Source organism: Thalassophryne amazonica, chromosome 21, assembly GCF_902500255.1.
Source record: "Thalassophryne amazonica chromosome 21, fThaAma1.1, whole genome shotgun sequence".
Taxonomy (NCBI): domain Eukaryota; kingdom Metazoa; phylum Chordata; class Actinopteri; order Batrachoidiformes; family Batrachoididae; genus Thalassophryne; species Thalassophryne amazonica.
In genome coordinates, this window is record NC_047123.1 from 8,858,520 (window position 1) to 8,883,790 (window position 25,271).

At 40.3% G+C, this 25,271-nt stretch overlaps 1 protein-coding gene across 1 annotated transcript in view; it reads right to left on the reverse strand.

Annotated features, from left to right (window-relative positions):
• The window catches only part of dtnba (dystrobrevin, beta a), a 90,761-nt gene that overhangs the window by 33,023 nt on the left and 32,467 nt on the right, over positions 1 to 25,271 (reverse strand). Inside the window, 14 exon segments of the mRNA XM_034161958.1 lie at positions 1,996 to 2,083; positions 4,893 to 4,970; positions 8,278 to 8,300; positions 8,302 to 8,350; positions 9,297 to 9,421; positions 15,327 to 15,493; positions 16,383 to 16,486; positions 16,686 to 16,725; positions 16,728 to 16,776; positions 16,778 to 16,825; positions 16,827 to 16,837; positions 18,699 to 18,784; positions 20,057 to 20,270; positions 20,577 to 20,657. Of these exon segments, the coding sequence (XP_034017849.1) occupies positions 1,996 to 2,083; positions 4,893 to 4,970; positions 8,278 to 8,300; positions 8,302 to 8,350; positions 9,297 to 9,421; positions 15,327 to 15,493; positions 16,383 to 16,486; positions 16,686 to 16,725; positions 16,728 to 16,776; positions 16,778 to 16,825; positions 16,827 to 16,837; positions 18,699 to 18,784; positions 20,057 to 20,270; positions 20,577 to 20,657 (1,163 nt within the window).

The window sequence follows — 25,271 nt, forward strand, 5'->3', positions numbered from 1 at the left end:
TCCAAAAAGGTATAGTTTGGACTATCTGTGATGGAATGTTTTGGAGTTTTGGGGTAAAAACAGCAAAAATGGTGACAAAGGTCAGTTTCAGTTTGTACAGGGGTCAAAAGTTAAAGTTGCTCCAATTTCAGTACCAAATGATGCAAATTATTGGTTGAAATAAAAGGTTTAATAAATGGAATAGTTTTGACTGTGTTGAATGTTTGGTCTCCAAAGTAAAGTTCAAACAAGGTCAACATCTATTGGATTCTATGACATGTGACATATGTTACCCTGTAACATGATAACTAAGCATGACAGATGGTGCAAACTATTCCTTTTTAGAACCATATTAACCCAAACAATAATTTGCATCTTTTTTTTTTTACTTAATTTTAGCAACTTTAACTTTTGACCCTTATACAAACTGAAACTGACCTTTGTCACCATTTTTGCTGTTTTTACCCCATAACTCCAGACCAGTCCATCACAGATAGTCCAAACTATACCTTTTTGGAATTGTTATGATCAGACAAGTAATGTGATATAGTTTTCAACATGATTGGAGCATTTTTAAAGTTTGACCTCTGTGTAATTCTTCACTGACCCCTACCTGGCTACAGCTACCACACTAGGATGGCTATCATGCATTTTTGCGTAGTCCATGACACACTGAGGCGGGATTGGAAGTGTTGTTTATTCCCCTTAAATGGTACCAATTTGGTCAAAACTGATGAGTGGCTCATGGATTAAGTGGGGAAAGACGCCACAGAGCTCGCTCAAGCCGGGATTCAAAAACGAGGATGGTGCAGGTTTGCACAATGCAAAGTAAGAATTTTATTTAACATACAGTCATTTCACACCTTTTCCACCAGATCTCCATAAACACATGACTCTGGCTGAGCTGCTTTACTCCACATGATCCTAAATGTGGAAAACATTCTTGATCAGTAACCAGAAATTTTCTGATTTTTTTCTCAGATTCACATACATTTTCTTGTAAGACCATCTCATAATGAGAATGTTTGGGGTATTTCAAGAATTCAAGGATTCATCATCATCATCATTTTCTGCCATGGTTCCGGGTGCAGTTCGCGGTGGCAGCAGACCAACACCTCAGTCTGCACTTCCAGGGAGGGAAATGGTGGCGTAATGATTTGCATGTTGCACTGGGATGCCAGCGAGCTGAGTTTGCTTCCTGATTGCAGCCAAGCTCCCAACTGGCAATCTGAACAGATTCCAGAAATAAGCTAAGTGCTTTTGTTGGGTACCCATGTCAAATAAGAACCTCTTCTTCTTCCCCATCTTCAGCCAAGTCCTCTAACTCTTCCTTGGGGGATTCTGAGGTATTCCCAAATCAGCTGGGAGATATAATCCCCTTTTTTACGTGCCAGGAAGACCTTCCCAGGTAGATGACCAGGCACCAGACGCCCGAACCACTTCACCTGGTGCCTTTCAATGCAACGAAGGAGCCACTCTTTCCTGAGTCTGTCCTGGATATTTGAGCTTCTCAACCTGTGCCAGAATTTAAGCCCAGATACCCGACGGAGGAATTTTACTTCTGCTGGTTGTTCTTTCAGAATAGAATAGAATCCTTTTATTGTCATTGTACAGGAACAAAGAAACACGAGTACAATGAAACTGCAATGGTTGCTTTGAGGTGCTGGGCAAAAAAATAAAGAAAGATTAAAAAATAAAAGCTTTGGGACATTACCCATTGCCCCAAAATGAATGTACCTTGGACAACTTTGAATTTGAGCATGATGGGGATTCACAGAGACCCTCTAAGGAGCGCCCACTTTACCTAACAGAGTACTGACTACTGTACGTTATCATTCTTCGGATCCATAGGATCCACAGGTTTTTGCTTTTTGTTGTACATTCATTTCTTCCACTGATGGAGGAGAGACACTGGGAACAAAGCTGTCTGTCTGTCTAAAGGACTGTGTGTCACTGTGTGTGTGTATTTATTGACACTGTATCTCTTTAAGGACCAGCCTGAAGCTGTGGACTCACTTCTGCGCCGTCCGTCTCAGCTAGTCGGGAGGCGTAGCGAGCGATCAGTTTGTGCTCCTCGTCTTGTCTGCTGGGACTGTCCACAGCACTGACACACACACACACACACACACACACACACACACACACACACACACACACACACACACACACACACACACACACACACACACACACACACACACACACACACACAAAGCAACAAAATCAAAAATCTAAATAGCTAACATTCATTTCTGTGGCCAAAATCCAACATGAAACACATTGAAAATGATAACATTTAGTTTATAACAAAGTATTCTGTCAAATTTAAGAGCGCAGTCCTTACTTTTTTAGTCTTAACAGTTTGATGTTTTAGGACTATATTTATAAAGTTACTGAATGTGAAACAAAATTCAGGTTCTGACTATTTTTCAAGTTGATGGTTATGTTTGAATTACTGTCTTGTGTTAACCCACAGCTTGTCAGAGGGGTATCTGGGTCCAATTTGTTTTGTGTTGCAGTGGAGGGGGCTTGCATCTGTAGCCAGGAAAATCCATTTAAAAGGAATCAAAAAATACCTTGGAAGATTACAAAATGTCAGTGAAAAAGAAAACTGGGTGACCCATATCTTATCCATCTTATATCTCAATTTTCAAAACATTTTTTGCAGAGCTCTCCAACACTCCTATGTGAATGTTAAACTAAAGCGCTTTGCAAAACCCTACTGCACCCACATTAATGGTAAATGTCCATCAGGTGGAGATATTGCTCCATGTCAAGAACCTTGAGTATGGGCTGCTGTGGGACACCACCAATGATAATCAACCTGTTGCTTATATTAGTAGATGGACACAGCTGTTGGTGACCAGAAGGTGCCACTAAATACTACTGAATGAATGAATAAATAAAATGAACAATTAAAAAAGAAAACCCAAACAAAAATAAATTTACAACACAAGGAGTTTTTTTCCTTTGGCTGCTCATATTTTTGCTCGGGGTCACCAGAGTGGATCTGACATGGATCTGCATGTTGATTTGGCACACGTTTTACTCCAGATGCCCATCCTGACCCAAATTCACATGTAGTAGAATGCAGAGGTGGGACGAAGTCACCATCAAGTCACTCTCAAGTCATGAATCAGCAAGTCCCAAGCCAAGTCTCAAGTCATAATGACCACCAATTGTTTGCAAGCTGACCTGAGACTTGACTTGGGACTTGCAGACTGATGACTTAAGAATGACTTGACAGTGCCTTCGTCCCACGTCTGGTAGAATGGGACATGAGTGACCTTCCCTAATTCTGGTACTTTATGTTTTGGAGGCAAGCGCCCCTTGTGTCTAATTGATTAATTATTATTAATAACTGTCTAATATAAAATATAATTCTGCTGTCATACCATCCTTAAAATGTACCAAATAACCTCAGAATCTAATCAGAGAGATAAAATATTAATGTAAACACTTGATTCAGTGGTATGTTTGATTTATTACACTGCATTACTATATTACATCATTACTATATTTTGGGAATGCCGCTGCCTGAAATGAAGTTTACCACACAAAACATGAAGTATATTTGGTTCAAACTGTCTGCAATGAAATAAAGGTAAATGTAAGGATCACTGCATTTTTATTTATTTCGTTTTTTACTTTCCTGACCTGCTTCATGTCTCCCTTAAGTGCAGTTTGTATAAATACTCCCTGGTGTGACACACAAACGGCCTTTCGTGACGTGATACCTACTATCACTATAAGCAAACTCCCTCCCAAAAACTATTTAAAGCAGAGTCAAGAGCTGTCAGGATGGAGATGATGTTGAAGGTTTTGGGCAGACTATAGCAAAGCTGCACAGCAGTGCAGTCTTGTATGCAGGCAGATAAGTATCTCCCCACCTTCCTAGTTCTACATTACCACTGTGGTGAGTGGGATACATTACCATACAGCACAGTGTAGAAGAACCACAGAGTGTAAACAGATTTCAGCCTTTTGGTATTGTTTAACATCTGATTTCTCCCTGGGAGAAAAAAAAAATACATAAAAAGGAAAAGGATTTCCTCTGTGCAGAAATTCATCTGTGTTTCTTGATGTTTTTTTTACAATCAATTTATTCCATTATTTTGTTGTGGTTTAACTGAGCGAAATGGTAAATTTTTTAATTTTTTTGCTTGCTGTGGGGGAGGCATTCAGTCAAAAAAATCTGATTACGCAGAATTCTTTTCATTGTGTCTGACAAAAGAGCTGTTGGTGTGCAGGACCTTTATCTACTGGCTACTAAACGCAACTGCCCCCCAAGAGCTACCTCTAGAAACCTGCAACAGCTGTTTCTACAATTCTCCCTGTCGAATATAGGGGAAAATGGACCCAGAATGCATTGCGTTGACAACAGCCGGAGTTTTTTTTCCCCTCAGCTGAATGTCTGGTCCCATTCACACAGTGTATGGCAACTGTTTTATTTCCACGTGTCTACGCAGGTTTTTCCAATTTTGCAAGCGTATGACCAGGAAGTGACATCGGGTTAGCAATCTATGATAGTGACACGGTTGTGATGTATTTATTATTTACTACTTAGTTTGTCCCATCTGGTTTACACTTATTGTATATATTTTTAAAGCTTGCTTTATGAAAACTGCACCAGTTACAATGCAACTGGAGGTACGGGTGACTAGTCTAAATACGGCAATAACAATAGTGCGCCCCCTATGGTGGTTCACAGGTCACTATATTCAATAAAGACAATTCAAATATATTTTTGTAGAGAGCACAGCCACCAAACATTTGTTGTATACATCCGCTACGATTAATTAATGATTAATCTACACTCAAATATATACAATGCAGTTGTTTTTACTTAAATTACAATTATTATATATGATTAAAAATATCAAAATGGAAACAAAAAAATTCTTATTTCTCACCGTGGGCTACTTTGAAGGCGATTCACGTAAGCAGCGATCAAAGCGTGTTCTTCATTCATACGCTGAGCAGCTGCCAAACTGAATCACAAACACATAATATAGTTAGTCAGCAGCATCATAAAAACTGTGAATAATGACTTAACAGGCTTAATATGCCTTTTTTCATTTTTCATTTCATTTATTTATTTCATTCATTTAAAAGACAAATGCAACCGCAGCATTCATCATGAATGAAAAGGAGCAGAAAGAAGCAACAGCTTATCATATCTGCCCCCTTTAAGACACAAATTCAACAGCTCCAATTCAGAGCTGCTCACACACACCTCTGATCAGTTTCAGAATATTACAACATAACAAATAAAATGACAAGTAATCATAGCAATAATAACAACAACAACAAAACAATACATAATAATAAGCAACAGTACTACTCTACAGAGTTATAGTTTTGCAACAAAGAAGACTTTCAATTTAAAAAAAAAAAACATAAAAGGACTTGGAAGTTTTAATTTTACAATCGAGACTGTTCCATAAACTGACACCTTTGATTGAAATAATTCATTCCTTTAAAGTTGTTCTAAATCTGGGTTTGGTAAAAACCTCTGTTCCTTTTTAGCTGATATTTACTTTCTCTTTTAACAAATTTATTTTGCAAATTGCCCGGCAATTTTTCTTTACCAGCTTTATACGTAACTTTAAAAGGTTGTATTCAACCAATTCATTAAATTTCAAAGTCTAGTTCTTTAAATAATGAATTTGTTGGGTCTCTAGGTCCACTTCCACTGACAACTCTAATGGCTCTTTTCTGTAAAAGGAAAAGTGGATTAACATAGGTTTTACATGCACGTCCCCACACTCCAATACACTAGGGCAGATATGGAACAATCAATGAGTTATACAATAGAAACAGTGCACTTTTATTTAGAGAATCTTTAACTTTATGTAACACCGCTATAATTTGGGATATCTTTACTTTGACATCATCAATGTGGAGTTTCCATGACAAGTGTTCATTGATCATAACACCTAAAAACTTTATCTCATGTACTCTTTCGATCTCTGATCCTTGAACCAGTAATGATGCATCGATTTCTTTCTTTTTATTACAAAAAAAATCATAAACTTAGTTTTACTAATATTTAAAGACACTCTATTAGCATTAAACCATTTCACAGTTTTCTGAGATTCTTTCTCTACTATTTGCATGTGCCTTCTATCCACCAATTATTAAACTGCAACACAGAGTCGCTGAAAGTAGAGATAATGAGACAAAACAACAGATAATCAGTAAGACGGGTGAAATAAAAATAAGTAGCAGCACGATTAAATATTTTTTGAAGGGTGGACAATGAGATGGAAGGTGCAGGATAATATGGTTGTACATATTATGGAAGGAAGGAAAGTCCTGTACAATTTGAAGAGAAGGTGTGCACGGTGGGTGTGGTCTCCAAGGACTGACAGAAGATCAGAAGAAGTCCCAGAAGAAGGCTCCTCAGAAAGTAGAAGAGCTGGCATACTTTCCTGATGACCATTCATTCATGTGTAATGTTGGATGTAGGAATTTAAAACTGGTGACTCTCTCTGTAGACAAAGTCAGCTCTCACAATCCCCTTTGGTCTTCCATGTGCTGAGGATGAGAATGTTTGTGGATCTCCCAGCTGTTAGGGTAGATGTGCATTTTCCTAACCAGATATTCTGGGAGATGAGACCCCAGGCTGGCAGTGACAGTACTCAAGACAGAACTCAAGTCAACAAAGACCATGTTGACATACCTCTTCGGTTATGTTACCTGTTCCAGGTGCTCCAAAGCTGTGTGGAGAGTGAGGCTGATTTCATCCACAGTCCACTGATGCTGTCCAAACGTAGCAAAACTAAAATTCTCAATACGCGCCAGGACCAGCTGAGTACTGGAAAGCTGCTATTAAGCAGTAGCCCTGAAGACAACTCAGAATTTTCTGGTTGGGGAAGGGTGTAACAACCACTGTGCGGGTAAAACCTGCCAAGTTCCTGAGACACCTTCACCTCTAGTTGCTTTCTGTCTAGGCTGCCGATGTGCGATCAACATCCAGCAATTCAATTAGATTTAAATTAGAATTTCTCTTGACAGTAAAAATAAAAAATTTTCATTGTCAAAGTGGGTAAATAACCTGTTGAAGTCCCTTGCTTGGATTTAGTTGCTGCTCATCAACAGGTGGCCAAGTCTCCAGTCATCTTTGATAGCTTGACAGCCTTCTCCATTATGTTGGAGGGTAATGTTCTTGCTCATGGACTCGTAATGCTTGTACATAATTTTACACCTGATTTTAGCATTGTTGAAAGGCCACACATTATGGATGTGTACATGTGTACACTAAAACAGCACTATTCCATACAAGAAAACAGATCAAACAGAGGACTGAGTCACCCATACTTGTTCCTATGAACTGTAGAAAAATTCACACCTTCTTTTCAAGAAATCTTCTACTATGAAGCTGTATAACTGATACTAAGAGACAAATCTTGGACTGTGCCGTTTCTACAACTGAGTTCAGATGTAAAGCCCAGTAAGTTCTTTTTTTTTTAAATGGAGAAAAATGCTGTTGTAAATGGAGATTTAAAGGAAACCCTATGCGGAAATGCACAGATTTTCATCAATAACATCAAAACAGTTTGTTCAAATTCTTTCATATTTTGCACAGTGATGGTCCCCTTGACAGCCAAGTAGATGTTGGTGTCAACAAATTTTATGGTTTTGGAGATACTGGGTTTTGCATCTGAACTCTTCAATTACAGCCATAGAAGCCTACATTCATTCAGAGTTGCCAAAGGTGTCTTAGTGGCTTCCCTCTATGGTCTCCTTCTTGCAAGGTCACTAGGTTTATGAGAACTGCCTACTCCAGACAGATTCCCAAACAGCATCATAGCATTTTTGTATTTCTTAATGACTTATATAAATCATGAAATCCGGTGAGTTGGAAATGTTCATGTATCCATCTCCTGACTTGTCTTTAACAGTGATGACATGTATCAACTAATCCTTGTATTTATTTTGTCCAATTAATTATGGGCTATGAAAACCGTAGGAACCAATTAAAAAAAAATAGCAATAATTCCTAAAAGATTAATATGATATTTTTGTTGAAGCTCTTGAATTAAAGCTGAGAATTTAATGTAAATGCATTATTATTATTTTTTACATTTCAACATGGGATGTTTTGCGAGATGGGAATATATATATAAATGAGTTTCTGTATATACTTCTGCTGAAAAAAAAAGAGAGACATTTTTATTTATTTTTTTTAAATCCTATTTAACTGCCTCAATTTACAGGAAATAATTTCCAAATCGAAAAACAACCTAAAAAAAAAAAAAAGTAAAAAATCCCACTGTGCATGTTAGACTTTACCTCTGGAGGGACTCTGGAGCTGATCGAGGACAGCAACATGGTCTCACTGGTGCTGCCAACGGGCTGAGAGGGGCTGCACACACACACACACACACACACACACACACACACACACACACCACACCACACACACCCACACACACCACCACACACACACACACACAAACACACACACACACACAAGTGTATAGCAAATATAAAATGAATTGACTCCTCAAACAACCAACGAGTTTAAAAACACTGGATCATTACAACATGAAGGACTGTCAACCAGATATTTCCACAGACATGCCCATGCGTGCACGCGTGCACACACACAGACACACACACACACAGGCATTTGAGTGCATTCATGCAATATTGAATTGTACTGAGCAAACACAGACAGAGCAAAGATCACCGGAGGGAACAAAACAATGAGGCAGACAGATTGAATGCATACCCAGGAGCAAAAAAAGACAAAACTCACAAATGAGCATAAGTGGAAGTAGAATCATCTCACACGGCATCGTGGGAAACAAACATACTCACATGTGCGCTCAGTGCAGTTTCTGTGAGATGGCCAGAGTTTTAGTGTGGTGCCTGTCAGATTGTAAGGACCCAGTCTGCTTTAGTGCGGAAAAATCAAACTGTGTGGTTTGCACCACAGGGGGCGGAGCCAACAAAAATGGTTGGCTGCAGGGCTGGATTTTTTTTTTTTTTTTTGCTCTCATGCTACCTGTGCTTACTGTGCTTGTGTTACCCTACACTGCTGATAAAATGTATAGAACCAGGCACAGATTGTAAATAATTCATAAAGTGTGTAATATTCTGTTGTTTGGAGCACCGCTAACATTTTTCACAGGTAACATTTGATATGAAGTGAGTGTCAGATCACGCCCACATGACCCTTTGCGCTCTCCTAGTGAGAATTCAATCTGAATTATATGCATTTGCACAAACAGTGAGTGGGACATCCAGAATGATGGAAACATCACTGAGCCACTCTCATGGTGTTAGCGTGTGCTGTCCGGTCTTACACTATGTTGGCGAGGTTCAGGGTTCTCTCGGGTTCCTCTGGGTAAATGGGGTGGGGGGGCTCTCGGGATGACACACAGCCCAGAGTCCTGCCCAGGGCTCGGCCCAGCTTCCCTGCTGGAGACTTCTACGCATGGACAAAGACAAACACTGTTACTCTGCAGAAATAGTTTCTGTATTCACACGTGGATAAGACCAGCAATGCATGAGAATAGGTTGAAAACTAGAAGAGCTCATTAGAATGCACGCGTGTATCTAACAGGTCCCTCAAAATCCAACCTTCCTCTGGAAAGAATCTAACAAAAACAGTCTACATATTTTTTGTTGTGCCTATTTTTAGTCCATTAATCAAGTTTTGCAGCAGTGGGTTCAACAAACAGCATGTAGTTTGCAACTTATAAAATGACACTGAGCTTATTATTAACCCCTTAACGCCTGAATTTATATAGCTGTATATAAAAAAATGTTTTGTGTGTGTTTTTGCCTTTAAGTAGATGGTAAATAATGTTGAGATTATTAATTTCCAATTTGTACAAAAAATAATAGTAATTTTGATATTTGGTAATGACTTTATGTTATAATGTTATAATAATAATAATGGTATGTTGCAAATTTGCGACAACAGGCATACTGGTCAATTTGGTATCTTGCATATTTGAGTCAAATATTGTAGCATATATGCGACAATAGGCATTAAGGGGTTAAGCAAAGCATCCCTAAAAATCAATGTGCAAACTGCACCGCAAACGCGACCTTTTCTTCAGGTTTTGTGCAAAAAATTTGGTTTTATCAAAGCACATTACAGTTATTTATAAAGTGTTTTAAAGTTGGGCATTCAATGTTCTTTAAGATTTAAAACACATATTAATGCAGAAGAATAATTAAAACAAATGCAACAGGAACACAACAAAAATATGAACCCATAACTTCAACCAAAAGGTCAGGTTACGTGTGGGAGCGTGCAGGTCGCTCCACCCACCACACTACAGAACTATCTTGGGTTCTGGAGAGAAACCACCCAGGCAGACACCCAGTCCATCTCCACGTCTCAAAAGTAACCATCTATTTGCTGTAGCCAGGTGACATGTGGGCATCCCCTTGGCGTTTTCCAGTTACTGGGGCCCTCTTGACTAAGGATTCTACATGCTGGTTTATGCCCAGTGACGTGCACCGCATACAATCTAAAGAGGCAGATCAAACTGAAATTAAAATTAAACCCCATTTACAATTATATATACTAGAAAGTAAATACAATTTAAGTCTAGATTTAACGGCTTAAATAAAAGGATTTAATAAATTTAATAAAGGCTGCGAGAACTTTGCAACCTTTATTGATTTTCATGAAGCACCTCACAAATTGGGAATTTTTACAGAACATTCAGAGAATTCATGGATAGCATAGTTCCTGGACAGTCTGATGGCTGTGTAGAGTGAAGACAAAGTGTCTACATATGTGCTTTTACACTGCAGGGAAACTACTTTTAGAAAGCAACAGTTTAACATAAGAATTTTTCCACCCAATTATCTTGTCATTAGCAACAATGTCTATTGTGTATTTCCCCTCCAGTCTAATGATTGAGATGTCCTTTTTCAGAAGAAGGTCCACATATGCACCCTGTGGACAGCCACGTTAGATGTGTGCTTGAATGACCAAGTGCATAACAGGTTGTTCGGAAGAGACTCAACAGATAAGTCAGAGTGATGCTGAAAAACTAATTCATGCATTTATTTCCTCTAGGCTGGACTATTGTAATTCATTATTATCAGGTTGTCCTAAAAGTTCCCTAAAAAGCCTTCAGTTAATTCAAAATGCTGCAGCTAGAGTACTGACGGGGACTAGAAGGAGAGAGCATATCTCACCCATATTGGCCTCTCTTCATTGGCTTCCTGTTAATTCTAGAATAGAATTTAAAATTCTTCTTCTTATATAAGGTTTTGAATAATCAGGTCCCCTCTTATCTTAGGGACCTCGTAGTACCATATCACCCCAATAGAGCGCTTCGCTCTCAGACTGCAGGCTACTTGTAGTTCCTAGGGTTTGTAAGAGTAGAATGGGAGGCAGAGCCTTCAGCTTTCAGGCTCCTCTCCTCTGGAACCAGCTCCCAATTCAGATCAGGGCGACAGACACCCTCTCTACTTTTTAGATTAGGCTTTAAAACTTTCCTTTTGCTAAAGCTTATAGTTAGTGTTGTGTGGGCCGCTGAAGAGGAGGTACTGCTGGCCCACCACCACCAGAGGGCGCCCTGCCTGGAGTGCGGGCTCCAGGCACCAGAGGGCGCTGCCGCCTCACAGGAGCAGCCGAGGTGACAGCTGTCACTTATCACCGACGACAGCTCAATCATTCTGATCTTCAGTGGTATATCAGCAAGACGGCCTCTCCACCTCATTGCCCGAGATATCGCTTACGAAGAGGTAATTCTCAGCTGACTGTATGTGGAATAAACTGTGCTTGTGTGACTTGGACAGCATTTACTCTGTTCCTTTTTTTTGACGAGAGGTGGAGGTGATTTCCCACCATACGTGTTGCTGGGTGCACACGCACCCACTTCTAACTGTGTTTGCTCCTCGCCAGCAGCACCAGATCCGACACGCGTAGGCAGTGGCCACCTGGGAGTTCGGGACTTGGCGGCTCCAGTATTCCGGGGTCGGTGGCGGTGGAAATCATGTGGTTCCGGTTCGACTGGACTGCGTCTCCTATCTTCGAGACCTGCCCACATAACACTGTGTATATTGGAGTTCATATGTAATCTGCTGTTGTTGTTGTGCAATTTCACACAGTAAGTGTTGTATTGGCCTATCCATTGTCCGTTCATTGCGCCACCTGTTGTGGGTCCGTGCTCTTACACTTTCACAACAGTTAGGGCTGGCTCAGGTGACCCTGAACCATCCCTTAGTTATGCTGCTATAGACTTAGACTGCTGGGGGTGTCCCATGATGCACTGTTTCTTTCTCTTTTTGCTCTGTATGCCACCACTCTGCATTTAATCATTAGTGATCGATCTCTGCTCCCCTCCACAGCATGTCTTTTTCCTGGTTCTCTCCCTCAGCCCCAACCAGTCCCAGCAGAAGACTGCCCCTCCCTGAGCCTGGTTCTGCTGGAGGTTTCTTCCTGTTAAAGGGAGTTTTTTCCTTCACACTGTAGCCAAGTGCTTGCTCACAGGGGGTCGTTTTGACCGTTGGGGTTGTACATAATTATTGTATGGCCTTGCCTTACAATATAAAGCGCCTTGGGGCAACTGTTTGTTGTAATTTGGCGCTATATAAAAAAATTGATTGATTGATGTAAATATTTTTCTTTTCTTTACTGCTGTACGGCTTTGCTGCTGCCACAAGTGATTACCCACTGTGAGATCAATAAAGTTTGTCTTATCTTATCTTATTTCATCATAATAATAATCCCATTGTACCTTACCTGTGCTATGGGTGCTGAGGCATGTGAAAAAAATTGGGCTATGTAAGGCACAGGGAAAGGGTATAGGCAGATGAGAAGGGCAGCAAGGGTGACTATAAGGTCAAGGATGCTGCCACAATAGTGAGTTTAATTTATGATACCCTGAGTAAGGTGCTACTTATCACAAAGTGCAGTAACAGAATGGTCTGGTGGCATGTTGAGGTCACCTCCAAGAACAAGACGTCCACACAATGCGTAAATGGTGTAAACTTTGTGGCCCTGCACTCGGCCTCTGGAAAACTATTGCGCAGTTTTCCCATATTTTTAAGTTTGTTTTGTTTTTTTGCTGTGACCTCAGAATGTAGGTCAAGATCTTTCATCATCAAACTTGACAAAGACCCTCAAGAGGTGTAAATTTTGTGCCCCTACAATCAACCTGTAGAAAGTTACTGTGAGTACTGCCTATTTCAGGTTTTTTTTGTTCCGTGACTTTGAAAATGAGATCAAGGTCACTCATCACTGAACTCAACAAAGACCCTCAAGAGGTGCATATATGGTGCAAATTTGGGGTCCCTGCACTCAACCTGTGGTAAGTTATTCCAAGCACTTTGTTGGCCTGGATGCATGCACACAAGCACAGACGGATGAATGGGGGGACAAATGAATGGACAAACACTTCTATGGGCAACGGGTGGCAACAACAACAACTTATGTCCATTCATCTGTCAATGAAGACGCTCGACCAGACTTATTTTCCTTCATGCACAGCTTCATATTAGTTTACAACACTGATGGACAGACATACAGAGTGATGGACAGACATATAGAGTGATGGACAGACATGCAGAGTGATGGACAGACATGCAGAGTGATGGCAATACGCCCCACATTCTTGTCAGCAGGACATACAATTATTAAATCCAACAAGGTAGTGAAATATTAGAGAGCTCTGATTTGACACATTAAGTGGATCTTCATATGATTTGTGGAGAATTCCTGAGTGCAGCAAACACTCACAACAGAGACTAATCAGTCGCGTAACCCAGTTTCAGTATGACTCATGCGTTTAACATGGAAACCAAAGGTTAAACTATTCAAGTGGCAGCATGCACAGCAAGTCAGAAAAATGGGAGAAAAACTGAATCTTGGTGGGGAAAAAAATACATCTACGTCATGTGTTCTGCAGAGCAGCAAGTTGTTCCCTAACAAGACATTCTAATGATGAGGCAGGAAGTGAACTGATGAAGTTTAATCCCTGCAAGCGAAGCATCAACAGGAGAAATTATGCAAAGCTTTAAGGATGAATACATCAACCTCAGTTCTGCTTAAACTGAATGCAGTTATGTTAAAAGAAATAAATGTTTAATCTTTTCTTCTACTTCTGTTCGGGCGATGCTGTGATCTTCGTCGAATCGAAACACTGGAGAACCTGAGTGAAGACTCTTGCAACAAACTAAGATCCAGGGTTTCTTTGAGGTTCCTGGAGTCAGCCATGTAAATGTAACTAACGTCTGCGCGACCTTGGGCTTTGATGATTTATACTCCTATTCCGCAGAGCTCAGTTCCTTCCCGTGTCATCCCAAATAGCAAATGGTGGTGAGTTTTCAAGCTCAGAGTAACTCCTGATCCATCTTTTGTCAATCTGAACAAATTCGATATATGCAGTAGTTACGGTCTCCATCGGCACCAGTTTTGAATTGAGGTGAAATTTTCAAGCTGTTTAAAAATTTCATCACGATTCAACAAATTGGCACCATTACGCGGTCACTTCCGGGTGTTCGTAGTCTTAACAGCGTCAATCCTGTTCAAACATCTTAAAACAGGGTAGTCATAGTGAGTACAGCTTGATCCTTGCTTGATTGTGCTCCATCGGGGTAAAATTATGAAGCAAAAGCAGCATTTGTTGCAGTTCTGGCTGAGAACTTAGCCGGGTGCAACTTTACTTTCGTCTTTGAGTGGATTGCCAGTTATGCAGTTTATAAGCCAGCCTCGCGTTGTTGTACTTTTTCTGGATCGTGAGGGATCAAAATAGAACAGTGTCCTGTGGAACAGTGGTGTAAGAGACGCCTGGAAATAAGTAATGAGGTTGTTGTACAGAAATGTTTGATGGAGCCTATATCTTTGCAGGAGAACAATGGTCCAAGTCTTTAGCGGCCTTGTTCTTCCTGTCTCATTGTACTGCTACCAGGTCACTTCGGAAGATTCTTAGTTGCCGCTGGAATGACTTTGTGTCAATCGCATGGTTACTTGGGTAGACTCCAGTGAGGAACATTTTGGACCCGTGCCGCTCTTCCCTGAGCACGATCCAGCACCCAGGTGCCTCAGTGCTGAGAACCCTAGCGACAGGAAACGTCCAAGAGGACAGCAACTTAGTAACTGCCTGGAACAGACAGACTGCTGCTTCCAGGAGATGGGAAAGGACAACTGGGTGGTTGCCCATCAATTGTCGGTTGGTGGAAGTAACAATATATACTTGGACGGACATATGGCTATACCCAACGTGTACAGTTGTGCTTTTCATATACAGTATCTTTAGAATGTCTGTTTACAATTAAAAAAAAACATATCTTCTAAAGAATATCAACAGGAGCACGTCTAAAACACACACTCTGCCCCCTGCTGTGAACGCACGGTGACTCACCCAGGATGAGTGCTCCTTCATCTGATGCTGGTTGCTATGCGAGCCGTTGGTATTCCCACGCCAGAAGCAGTTCTGGCAGAGCTGGTATCCACGGCAACGGAGACACCGATAGCGAAAACCTGACATACCGTTGCTACGACAGTAGGAGCAGGCCACTGGATGACAGACTGAGAGAGAAAGGGAGAGTTGAAAGAAAGATTGTTATCAATGCTTTCCAACTCTGAGGAAACAAACTGGCCAGAGTGAATAAGATCTGGTCTCCGAAAAATTTCCTCACGAATTTAGATATATTAAAGGAGATGTTACTTGTTCTGACTTTTGCTGTTCCACTCTGGAGACTGAATTTTCAACAAGTATTTAATTGTAACTCCTACTGAGTTAGCAGCTCTTGGAAGCTTCCCTCACTAGATTCCATGTGTCAAAGAGTCTGGTTACTTGTACTGACTTTTTCTGCATTGAATTTCTACTTTGGGGTGTGTATTTTCCATATAGTCTTGCAAAAGTACTGTATGTATAACTCCAGAGTTGTCATTGGGCTCTTGTGAGCTTCCATCACTCCTCTACTTCATTTACTATCACAGTGAGCTTGAAGTAAGCAAAATTAAGATACTGATCTGTTTATGACTGGCTGAATTGAATGAACTCCAAGAAATATTCAATGAGTTGGAAATGTTCTTGTATCCACCGTGTCAAAAAAAAGGGTTGTAACTTTAAGTTTCTACTTCGGAGCATGTATTTTAAAAATTTATTTGAAATTTATTATAAATTTATTTTAAATTTTAATTTAAATTTATTTTTTAATTTTTTAAAAATTTAATTTATTTTTAAAAATTCGTTTTTGGTTGTTCCTAAGAAGAAGGTCTACTTATCAACTTAAGACACCATGCAGTTATTGAGAGGTGATCCAAATTTAGAGACTGTACAGTTGTATACATTGAGTGTGTGTGTGTGTGTGTGTGTGTGTGTGTGTGTGTGTGTGTGTGTGTGTGTGTGTGTGTGTGTGTGTGTGTGTGTGTGTGTGTGTGTGTGTGTGTGTGTGTGTGTGTGTAATTATACCGTGTTCCACATTGGCCAGGCGATGCATCAGAGGCAGCCAGACGAGACACTGAGGGGGGGCAGCTATAATATCCAGGAACATGTTTAGCATCACCCTCTTCTGGACAGCAAAAAAAAAAAAGAAGACATCAAATGAAACATTTCACAAACACATATCAGGTCCCAAACAAAAACATGCACACCTGCAATCAAAGTCAGTTCAAATCAAGTTAATGAAAATGACTGGAGAAACAAGTGATAAAAGATGGTAATCATTCAACTGTAAAATAAGGTAGACGGGGGGAGGTAAGGGACGTCCCCCTGTTTTGGAAGCAGGATCGTGCCGAGGTGCAAGTGTAGCCAAGGACGGTCCTTCATGCACAGCTGTGGGCAGTTTGAGAGCTTCCCTCAGAAAAACTGTCAAACTTTGAAAGTACCAGAACTCCACTGGAATCAGATACCTGAGGAAAACACATCTGGAGGACACACACACAGACAAGACACAGGTTTTCTGGTGCTTTCTACAAAGTGGCATAATCTCTTAAACTAAAACTAATAGAAGATATGTGCAGTCTCCTCTGAAAGAACTGCAACAGCAAATCCGACTGTACCTGGTTAAAATACATAAAACACAGAAATGTGGTACAAATTCATTTTAATAATGTCAAAGTGTCTAACTGTACATAAGTCAAATCATAGCTCCTTTTTATGTTATCAGTGGAGGTCCACACTACATGGATGCTCATGTTGCTGTCAGCACTAGACATGGGCCAATAACCAGTTTCACGTATTACTGCGATATCAAAAATCCATTAAAATTTTCCGTTATACCGTCCCTACAGTATAAGCGGGGTTATGAGAATTCTTGACAGGCAGAGCAGAGGCGGCCGCTGCCGCCCTTCCGCCCTGGCGCACACCTCTGTCTCTGTTTACAAACAGGCAGCTAACGTTAGCTAGCTCTGCATCATGGCTGAAGGAGGCGAAGCCTGCACTGAACTTTTCCCTCCGTCTAAAAGGACAAAGTCAGCTTTTTCATTTTATTTTCTGCGGAATAGCCCTTCAAGCCAAAAACGGTGGCAACAAAGCAACGTAGCTATGGCCTGTGTCGGACTCGGAGCGATTCAAGATATCCACAGAGGATTACGTGGAAGGAGTAAATTTTATCCCGTCTTTGAAACCACTGAGTAGTACAAGTGGTGGACTCAAGTCTTGCTTGTGATCAACAAAATTTCTCCCACAAACATGTCAAAAAGGACAAATACATCTGTTCCAAGCACTTTGTTGGTGAAGCTGGGCCAATATTGAGCATCCGGAGTTCCGGACGTCATTCCAGCCATGTTTCTCCCTAAACAAGTAAGTCATGTTTCACACGGGGCAGATGCTACATGTCTAAAAGAGTGACTATCATTTTGGCATTTTTTTCTAAATTTATCAGTGGTATAGTGCTCGTAGCGTAGACATCGTGTCAATTAGTGCGCCTGACTCACGCGCGCTTCATATGCAAATAGCTATAATGTTGTTAAAGCACATTTTAAAGCTATACATAATACCGTGAAACCATAAAAAGCCTGAAAAAAAAGTACTGATTTCACAAAGAATGGAAAAATATGGAAAGGGGACTCCAATTTTAAAAACCTGAGTAGGTGCAGTTACAGGTTGTTCTAGTACAGCTACTAACCTGTACGCTCACACCTTCACCTGGTCATTCATACAGACATCTAATCAGCCGTGGCAGAAACTTATGTAGGTACACAAACACGGTCAACAGGATCTGCTGAGGTTCAGACCAAGAATCCAGAAGCGTGAGCGGCGGTTCTTTGGGTAAAAACGTTTTGTTGTTGGCAGAGTGGAACAACCAGACTGGTTCGAGCTGACAGAAAGGCACCAGTAACTCAAATAACCACCAAGATCTAGAGAAGAGCATCTCTGAACGCGCAAGCAGATGGGTTACATGAGCAGAAGAACACAGTAGGTGCCACTTCCTGTCAGATGACTGTAGCAAACCGAGGCTCGAGTGAGCCTGGCCTCAATAAAACCGTTCCCATGCAAAACTGTAACACCCTGTCTGATCTGACGAGTCTCAATTTCCGCTTGCATCAAGTCAGGCAAACTGTGTGACGTTTTCATGTAAACACTGAGCTTGAAGGGATGCCTCCAGCAACCTGTTGGACCTTTACCACGAAGAATTAATGCAGGAGAAAAGGATCCAACTCGGCACTCACGTGGCGCACCTAATGAAGTTTTTATTTACAATTCTAATCAGATGATGACATGTCTCTGGCAGGCTTAATTTTGAGGAGAACCGCAGCAGTGTTGGCGGTGTGAGTTGGTACTCACAGCGGAGTTTATCGACGAGCTTTCCTCCACACAGTGTGGACAGCATCGCCTTCACAGAGAGCACTGTCAGACGGCTGTCAGCATCACTGGAACACAAACACACCGAGCATCAATCAGCCTCCATCCACAAAAGTCAAGCATGAAAAGTTTGTTTTTGAATTGGGAAACTAATATAATTTCAATGCATAGCACAAAAATTAAATAGAAGGCTAAATTAATTGAATAATGCTCAAAATAGAAGGCTAAATTAATATAATAATGCTCAGACTTCTTTTTAATTTAAAGTGTTTGATTTTTACTGAATCTGTGTTTGAGAACTACACTCAACATTAATACTGCATGTGTTCAAAAAATGTATTATGATTGTGAATATTTTGCATGAAATTGTCATTTATGTTTTGTACTTGTAGAGTACGAAGGAGGCGGAAATAACAAAAACAAAATGACAAAAAATACAGGTGATGAAAATGCATGTAATAATGGTGACTCAAAAATGTATAACAAAAAACTGACAAATTATTAATTAATTCCAAGAATCGTGACATAGTGAAACCGTATCATCATTTTCTCCAACATACTCCACAACAAAAACAGCTATTATCATTACAGGAAAGTGTCTTGAAGGCTGGGATTAAAAAATAATTTGGGAAAATAATGATAGTGAAATGAAAAATGGAGTGATAATTATTGATACATTCATTATTCACAATACACAACTTCCATTTGTCATTTACAGCAAGCAGTGATTGTTGACAAAATGTAAATCAAAAACGATGCTCCCTGCTAACAGAGCGAGTTTTTGGCCCTCAACTTGTGGGCCTGGTTTGCTCGTGAGGAAAGCAAGACTGAATTTTACCGTACAAAATCAGAGATTTCCTACAAACTCAGAGAGTTGACTAAACAATGTGGCAGGTTGACAAAGGCAAAAAAAAAAAAAAAAAGCCAACAACAACACCAACAAAAGCCCGTAAGCTTCTGCTTGCTTACATTTACTGAGGCAAATATGCACACCTTTTTCCTCTGAACAGACTGTTTAGTGTTGACAAAAAGCAGTTTACTCGAGTTCTTTGTGGCTCGTACAAAAACATAAATCAGCCCATGAGCTTCTGCTCACTAATATGGTTTTTGCATGATAAAAAACGCAGAGAGTTTTAAAATGATTGATTACATTTAGTGAGGTAAACAAGTGCACATTTAGCTGTGAAGAGATGTTTTTGTCTCTTCAGCGCTAAATGTGTTTATGTTCTGAAACAGTTGCCACAAACCTACTCTATCCTGAACAAGAAACCCTACACTCAATGAATAAAAGTCTGAACTGTGGGAATTAACTCCAAACATAATCACGTCTCTGTAGTCACCTTTCAATGGCAGCCAGTATGAAGTCAACCAACAAGTTGGTGCTTTCACGAGGCTCAATGATGTGTGTGGTGGGTAGACGCTTGCTGAGCTGGTTAAACAGTGAAGACACCAGGTTCTCCAGCCGAGTTACAGAGATGCCAGCATTCAGGTCCACAGCGTTCAGACCTGCATCCCGCACCGCTTCAATCACATTGTATATGTCTATCAGATGCACTGGAACGAGAAGAGCCATGACTGTGATGAGGAGTGGGTAGATTGATTGCAAAAACAAATATTTACCATTTGTTAAAAAAAAGTCCTTCCATACTAAAATAATGCACTTGACCTCAGTTAACAACAACAAAAAAGCTTTTCTACTGCGCATTCTGCACCGGTACATATAGTTTTAAACATGATGAGCTAATTTCAGATATACTGCTCATACAAAAAAACAGACTACAATTCAATCTATCACATAAATCTTGTAATTGTTGATCATGCAAAGCTCCTGTATAAAGAATAAGAAGTGTAGTTACTCACAGTTGCATCTCTTCTGTATAAATCTCAGCTTGCAGGCTGTCCGATATGTAGAAAGACAAATAGCATCAAGGTCCTGCTCTCCTGTGACAAAAAGGAACATAGTAAGAGCTTCTGTGAGATCATTAAGCTTCAGTAATAAAAAATAAAGAGTCTCATGACATCAATCTCAAACCAGAACCCCTTGAATGGGACGGTAGTCCATCGCAGATTACTTCAAGTAAGTAAGTACTTCATGGGTACGTCATGGGTTTCGTAGTGTAAAGTGCATGAGAGCCTACAACTCTCATGCACATCTGGCATCACATCCTGAGATGTGACGCCAGTCTGGTGCAGACTATTTCCCCAGCCAAGGTCACAAACAGGCAGCATTACCACAAAAAACAACAACAAAAAGCCCAGGTTTACAGCTCCTTATCCCACTAAGCTACCCGCTCTGCACAGGTTGCCAGATTTGGGTGAAGTGAAACGATGTAGATTCAGTGTTTTGTCCAAAAACACAGGTAGCCTGAAGCGCCTGCTTGGACTCAAACCCTGGTCTACAGGCTGTTAATCCAACTCCTATTCCACAGATCCATCACAACTCTTCACTCTGGCTATCCTGCTTTTGTTCCTGGTTTGCTCCTGTGCTGTTATTTTCTCGCTTATCTCCTGCGTTTGATCCCCAGCGGCTCATCTGTGTATTTACTCCTGCGTATCTCTGGACTCAACCATGGTGTGTTCTTGGACTCATCTGCATTCAGCTGGTAAATAAATCACTTGATTATTTCACATCGTGCTTCTCTGTGTCTTTGTGTTCCTGTAAACGGGTTCTGTCCTGATGGACACACACAGGCCGATGCAACCATGACGACATAACATCCTGTAAACTGTGTTCATAGCAGCATGACATAAAACAAATATTTAACTGTACTCTTCAAAAAAAAATCCACAAACTGCAACCAAATACTGTTGATATCTACTGTATGTATTAGGGCTGCTTAATTAATGGCATAATAATAATAATTACTATAGCAGCCTGTGATTTCAATAAATCATCATGGACTGCACCGAGTGTGCACAGCTGTGGTTTGGGTGTGCATCATCATTAAAATGCATATTTTATTACCCCACCCCCAATTCTGCTCTTGCCATGTGCATCTAAATCAAAGCCTGCTTATGTACTTTTCTCAAGCACACACATTGGTATAAACAGGGGTGCACATAACTGGTACTCATGGTGCTCGTGTGTGCTCAACATCATTGATGCACAGCAGAGGGAAACACTTTTCCTACAATCTGTCATTGCTTTCCTCTTATGAAGCTCTTTCCTTGTGTTTTCTCCTGCGCATCATTTATTTTTAGCACGCACAAGCACTATGAGCACCAGTTATGTGCATGCCTGAATAAAAAAGAAAAACAATTTCATGTGGAGCCAAGAGTTAAGTGTGACTGAAATAAAGTCTAAAATGTGATCCTGTTGTGCGAGTTACAGCGTTTTTGTGCTGAAACGGCATGCTAGTTGAAAGTTGTTGACAGTCAGTAAATACAGTCATGTATTTGTTAAAAAATGTAAACTTGATTCACTGACATATTTTGCACATTAAGCTTTGATAACTAGAGAAATCCAAACAGGTCCACTAGTATTTAGACATTGTCTTCATTTTTGTAATTTTGTCTGTCACCACCACAGAGTTGAAATGATGCAATGACAATATTCTTGCGTGTCTAGTGATCATTTACCAATTAGGAATTAGGTTGTACAGCCATTCACAACACAATGCACAGTTTCTCCAGTCATAGGTAAAAAATATTCAGTGACTTAGAAATGTTCATGTTTCCATCTCTTGACTTACCTAAAGAAACATGGCTGTAAAAGATTATTTCTCAGCTCTAAAAAAAAAGGGGGGAGACTGTGTATAAAAGGGACTGCAGTTCCTAAATGGTTAATACAATATTTTTGTTAAACACTGAATTATAGCTAAAAGCACATACATATGTTGTCACTGTCCAAGTACTTGTGTAACTGACTGCAGCACAGGCAGACTGTACATTTACCATATTGCAATACTTCTTACAGTAATTGCAACATGATGTTTCCTTCAAATTGAGCAGCCCTACAAAAGTATATCATGAGGTCACTGGACAAATGTGTTTTGTGACACATATCTTTTTATAACCAGAGTCACAGGACATGACATATACACCCCCCCCCACCCCCCCACCACCCGTCACATCAGATCAGTAATACAAAGTGTCGGGGGGTTCACCCAAATACACACTTATGCTAAATATGAATTAAATTGGTCAACTGGTTCTTGAGATATCGTACTAACAAGGTTGGAAATGAATAAATGAATAGAGCCTTTACTGTCATTGTACAAATACATACATACAATGAAATTTGTCCTTTACATTTAACCCATCCTAGTTACAGTTAGACGCAATCCAACCATGAGGAGCACTGGGCAGCCATAGTCCGAGGCCCGGGGAATGATGACAAAGACAATATCTTGAATATGTCACGGTGACCTTAAAATCGACCTCAAGGCCACCGTAATCAACTGGTATTGGGATCACCCAAGTAGACCCCTAAAACTGGTCAACTGGTTCTTGAGATATCTCACTAACAAGTGAAAACAGACAGATGGACAGATGAACATGCTGACTGCCCCCGTATTTCATACCGGGGGATAAAAATAAAGGTCAGAGTCTGTAGGGTCCCGGGGCCTCATTTATATATATGCATATAGAACCCATACTAAAAGTAGATGTATGAATTAATAGCAAAACAAAAAAAAACTAAAGACATTTGCCACGAAATGCCCCGCGTGCAGTACTATTTTCCATGTAGTGCAGTAATATGTATATGTGTGGAGTAGGTATTTGGTTGAACCCTTATGTGTTTGATGTAAACTGGGATACACAGTGGAAAAATTGGAGATTGACATTATATTTATTTAGAGGATGTGGCAAACAGTGACCATAAAAAGTCGTTAGCCTTCGAGCAAATGCAACTATTGGTAATTTTTTAAAAGTAGGTCAAGGTCACCACCCCTCGAACCCATGCAAAGTACTCCTCCAAGGCATGTACCCATCAAATATGAAGTTTCTGTGAGCAACAGGTGCCAAGCTACGTTGCGGTGAAGAATTAGACAACTGTGACCATTGGTGACCTTGAAAAGTAGGTCTAGGTCAACGGCCTTCGAACCCATGCAAAGTACTCCTCCAGGCATGTACCCACCAAATATGACATTTCTGCGAGCAATAGGTGCCGAGGTACATTGTGGCAAACAAATTTCAGGTGAAGGATTTGACAGCTGTGACCACTGGTGACCTTGAAAAGTAAGTCAAGGTCACCGGTCTTTGAACCCATGCGAAGTACTCCTCCAAGGCATGTACCCACCAAATATGAAGTTTCTGCGAGCAATAGGTGCCGAGCTACGTTGCGGTGAACAAATTTCGGACGGACGGATGGACAACCCGGATGCTATATGCCCCGCCTCACAGCAAAAGTGCCGTGAGGCGGGGCGTAAAAAAAAAAATCATTGTAAAACGATCCGTACGCATACCTGCACGCAAAAGCTTTATTATAAATCTCACACGATGCTGAATTGTCCGCCTTATATCCCACTCTCTACACGCCCACATTCAACCACAAATGGTCAATGCAAAACACCTCATGAATATTCAGACACACATGAAGCCTGAAGTGTGTCATTAGTACGACTACCAAGCGGAAGAGCAGGAAAAAACATTTCTGGAATAGAAATTGAGGCGCTTGTGTGTGATCACAAATGTGACATGACAAAACAACAAATAAAGTAGTAACACTAATTAGCAGCAGCATCATTACACGTGCTTTTAACAGCTTCTTAATGAGTTTTCACCTATGGTGCTATAAGCTAACTTAATTTTGACATTGCAATCACTTGCGGGCATAACTTTAACCAGTTTTAAGAAGCTGAAACAAACTAGAAAAATCTTACAGCAAGAACTAACCTCAGTTCTCCTACAATCCTTTGTGCTGCTGTAATGTTTATCAAAATAAAATCTCTCATAACAATATATAATAATATTGGACCAGTGAAAATAAAGGGGGCCCATTTTATTATAAATTTGCAGGAAGGAAAATATTTGTATTTGTTTCATGCCAGAAGCAGCAGGCAGGACTTTTGTCCAAATGATGTGGACAATCCAGTCATGTCCAATAATATATTTACATTTCAGTGCGTTGATTAATTATTAAACGTGTGATTTAGATCTGAGTCAATTCTTATACTCTGGATGAATTATGGCTCATGATCACATCTAACAACTGCAATTTATTTTTTTATTAATGATAGGACGTATCTGTGTGACACGGGTTATTAAGTGAGTTACGACTCACTTGCACATGGCATCATTATGTGCTTAATGCTGATACTCACATATGAACCCTCAAGAAGACGTTTGCATGCATGGGTCCCAGTTTGCATACATATACAAACATTTTGTCATCTAGTTTGTTTTGATAAATCACAGTGCATTAGTTAAATTTGTCCTGTGCATCTTTGCGGTCCCATTTTTGTGCATGTGCAGTGATTAAAAATGAGGTCTGGTGCTTCCTGTCTTACTGCATCATTGTGATCTGTCTTTTGTGTTTGGTTTCTTGGGAGGATTCTTGGGTACTGTCATAGTGGGACAGCATAGATAAACAATTGTTCATTTTGTGATAAA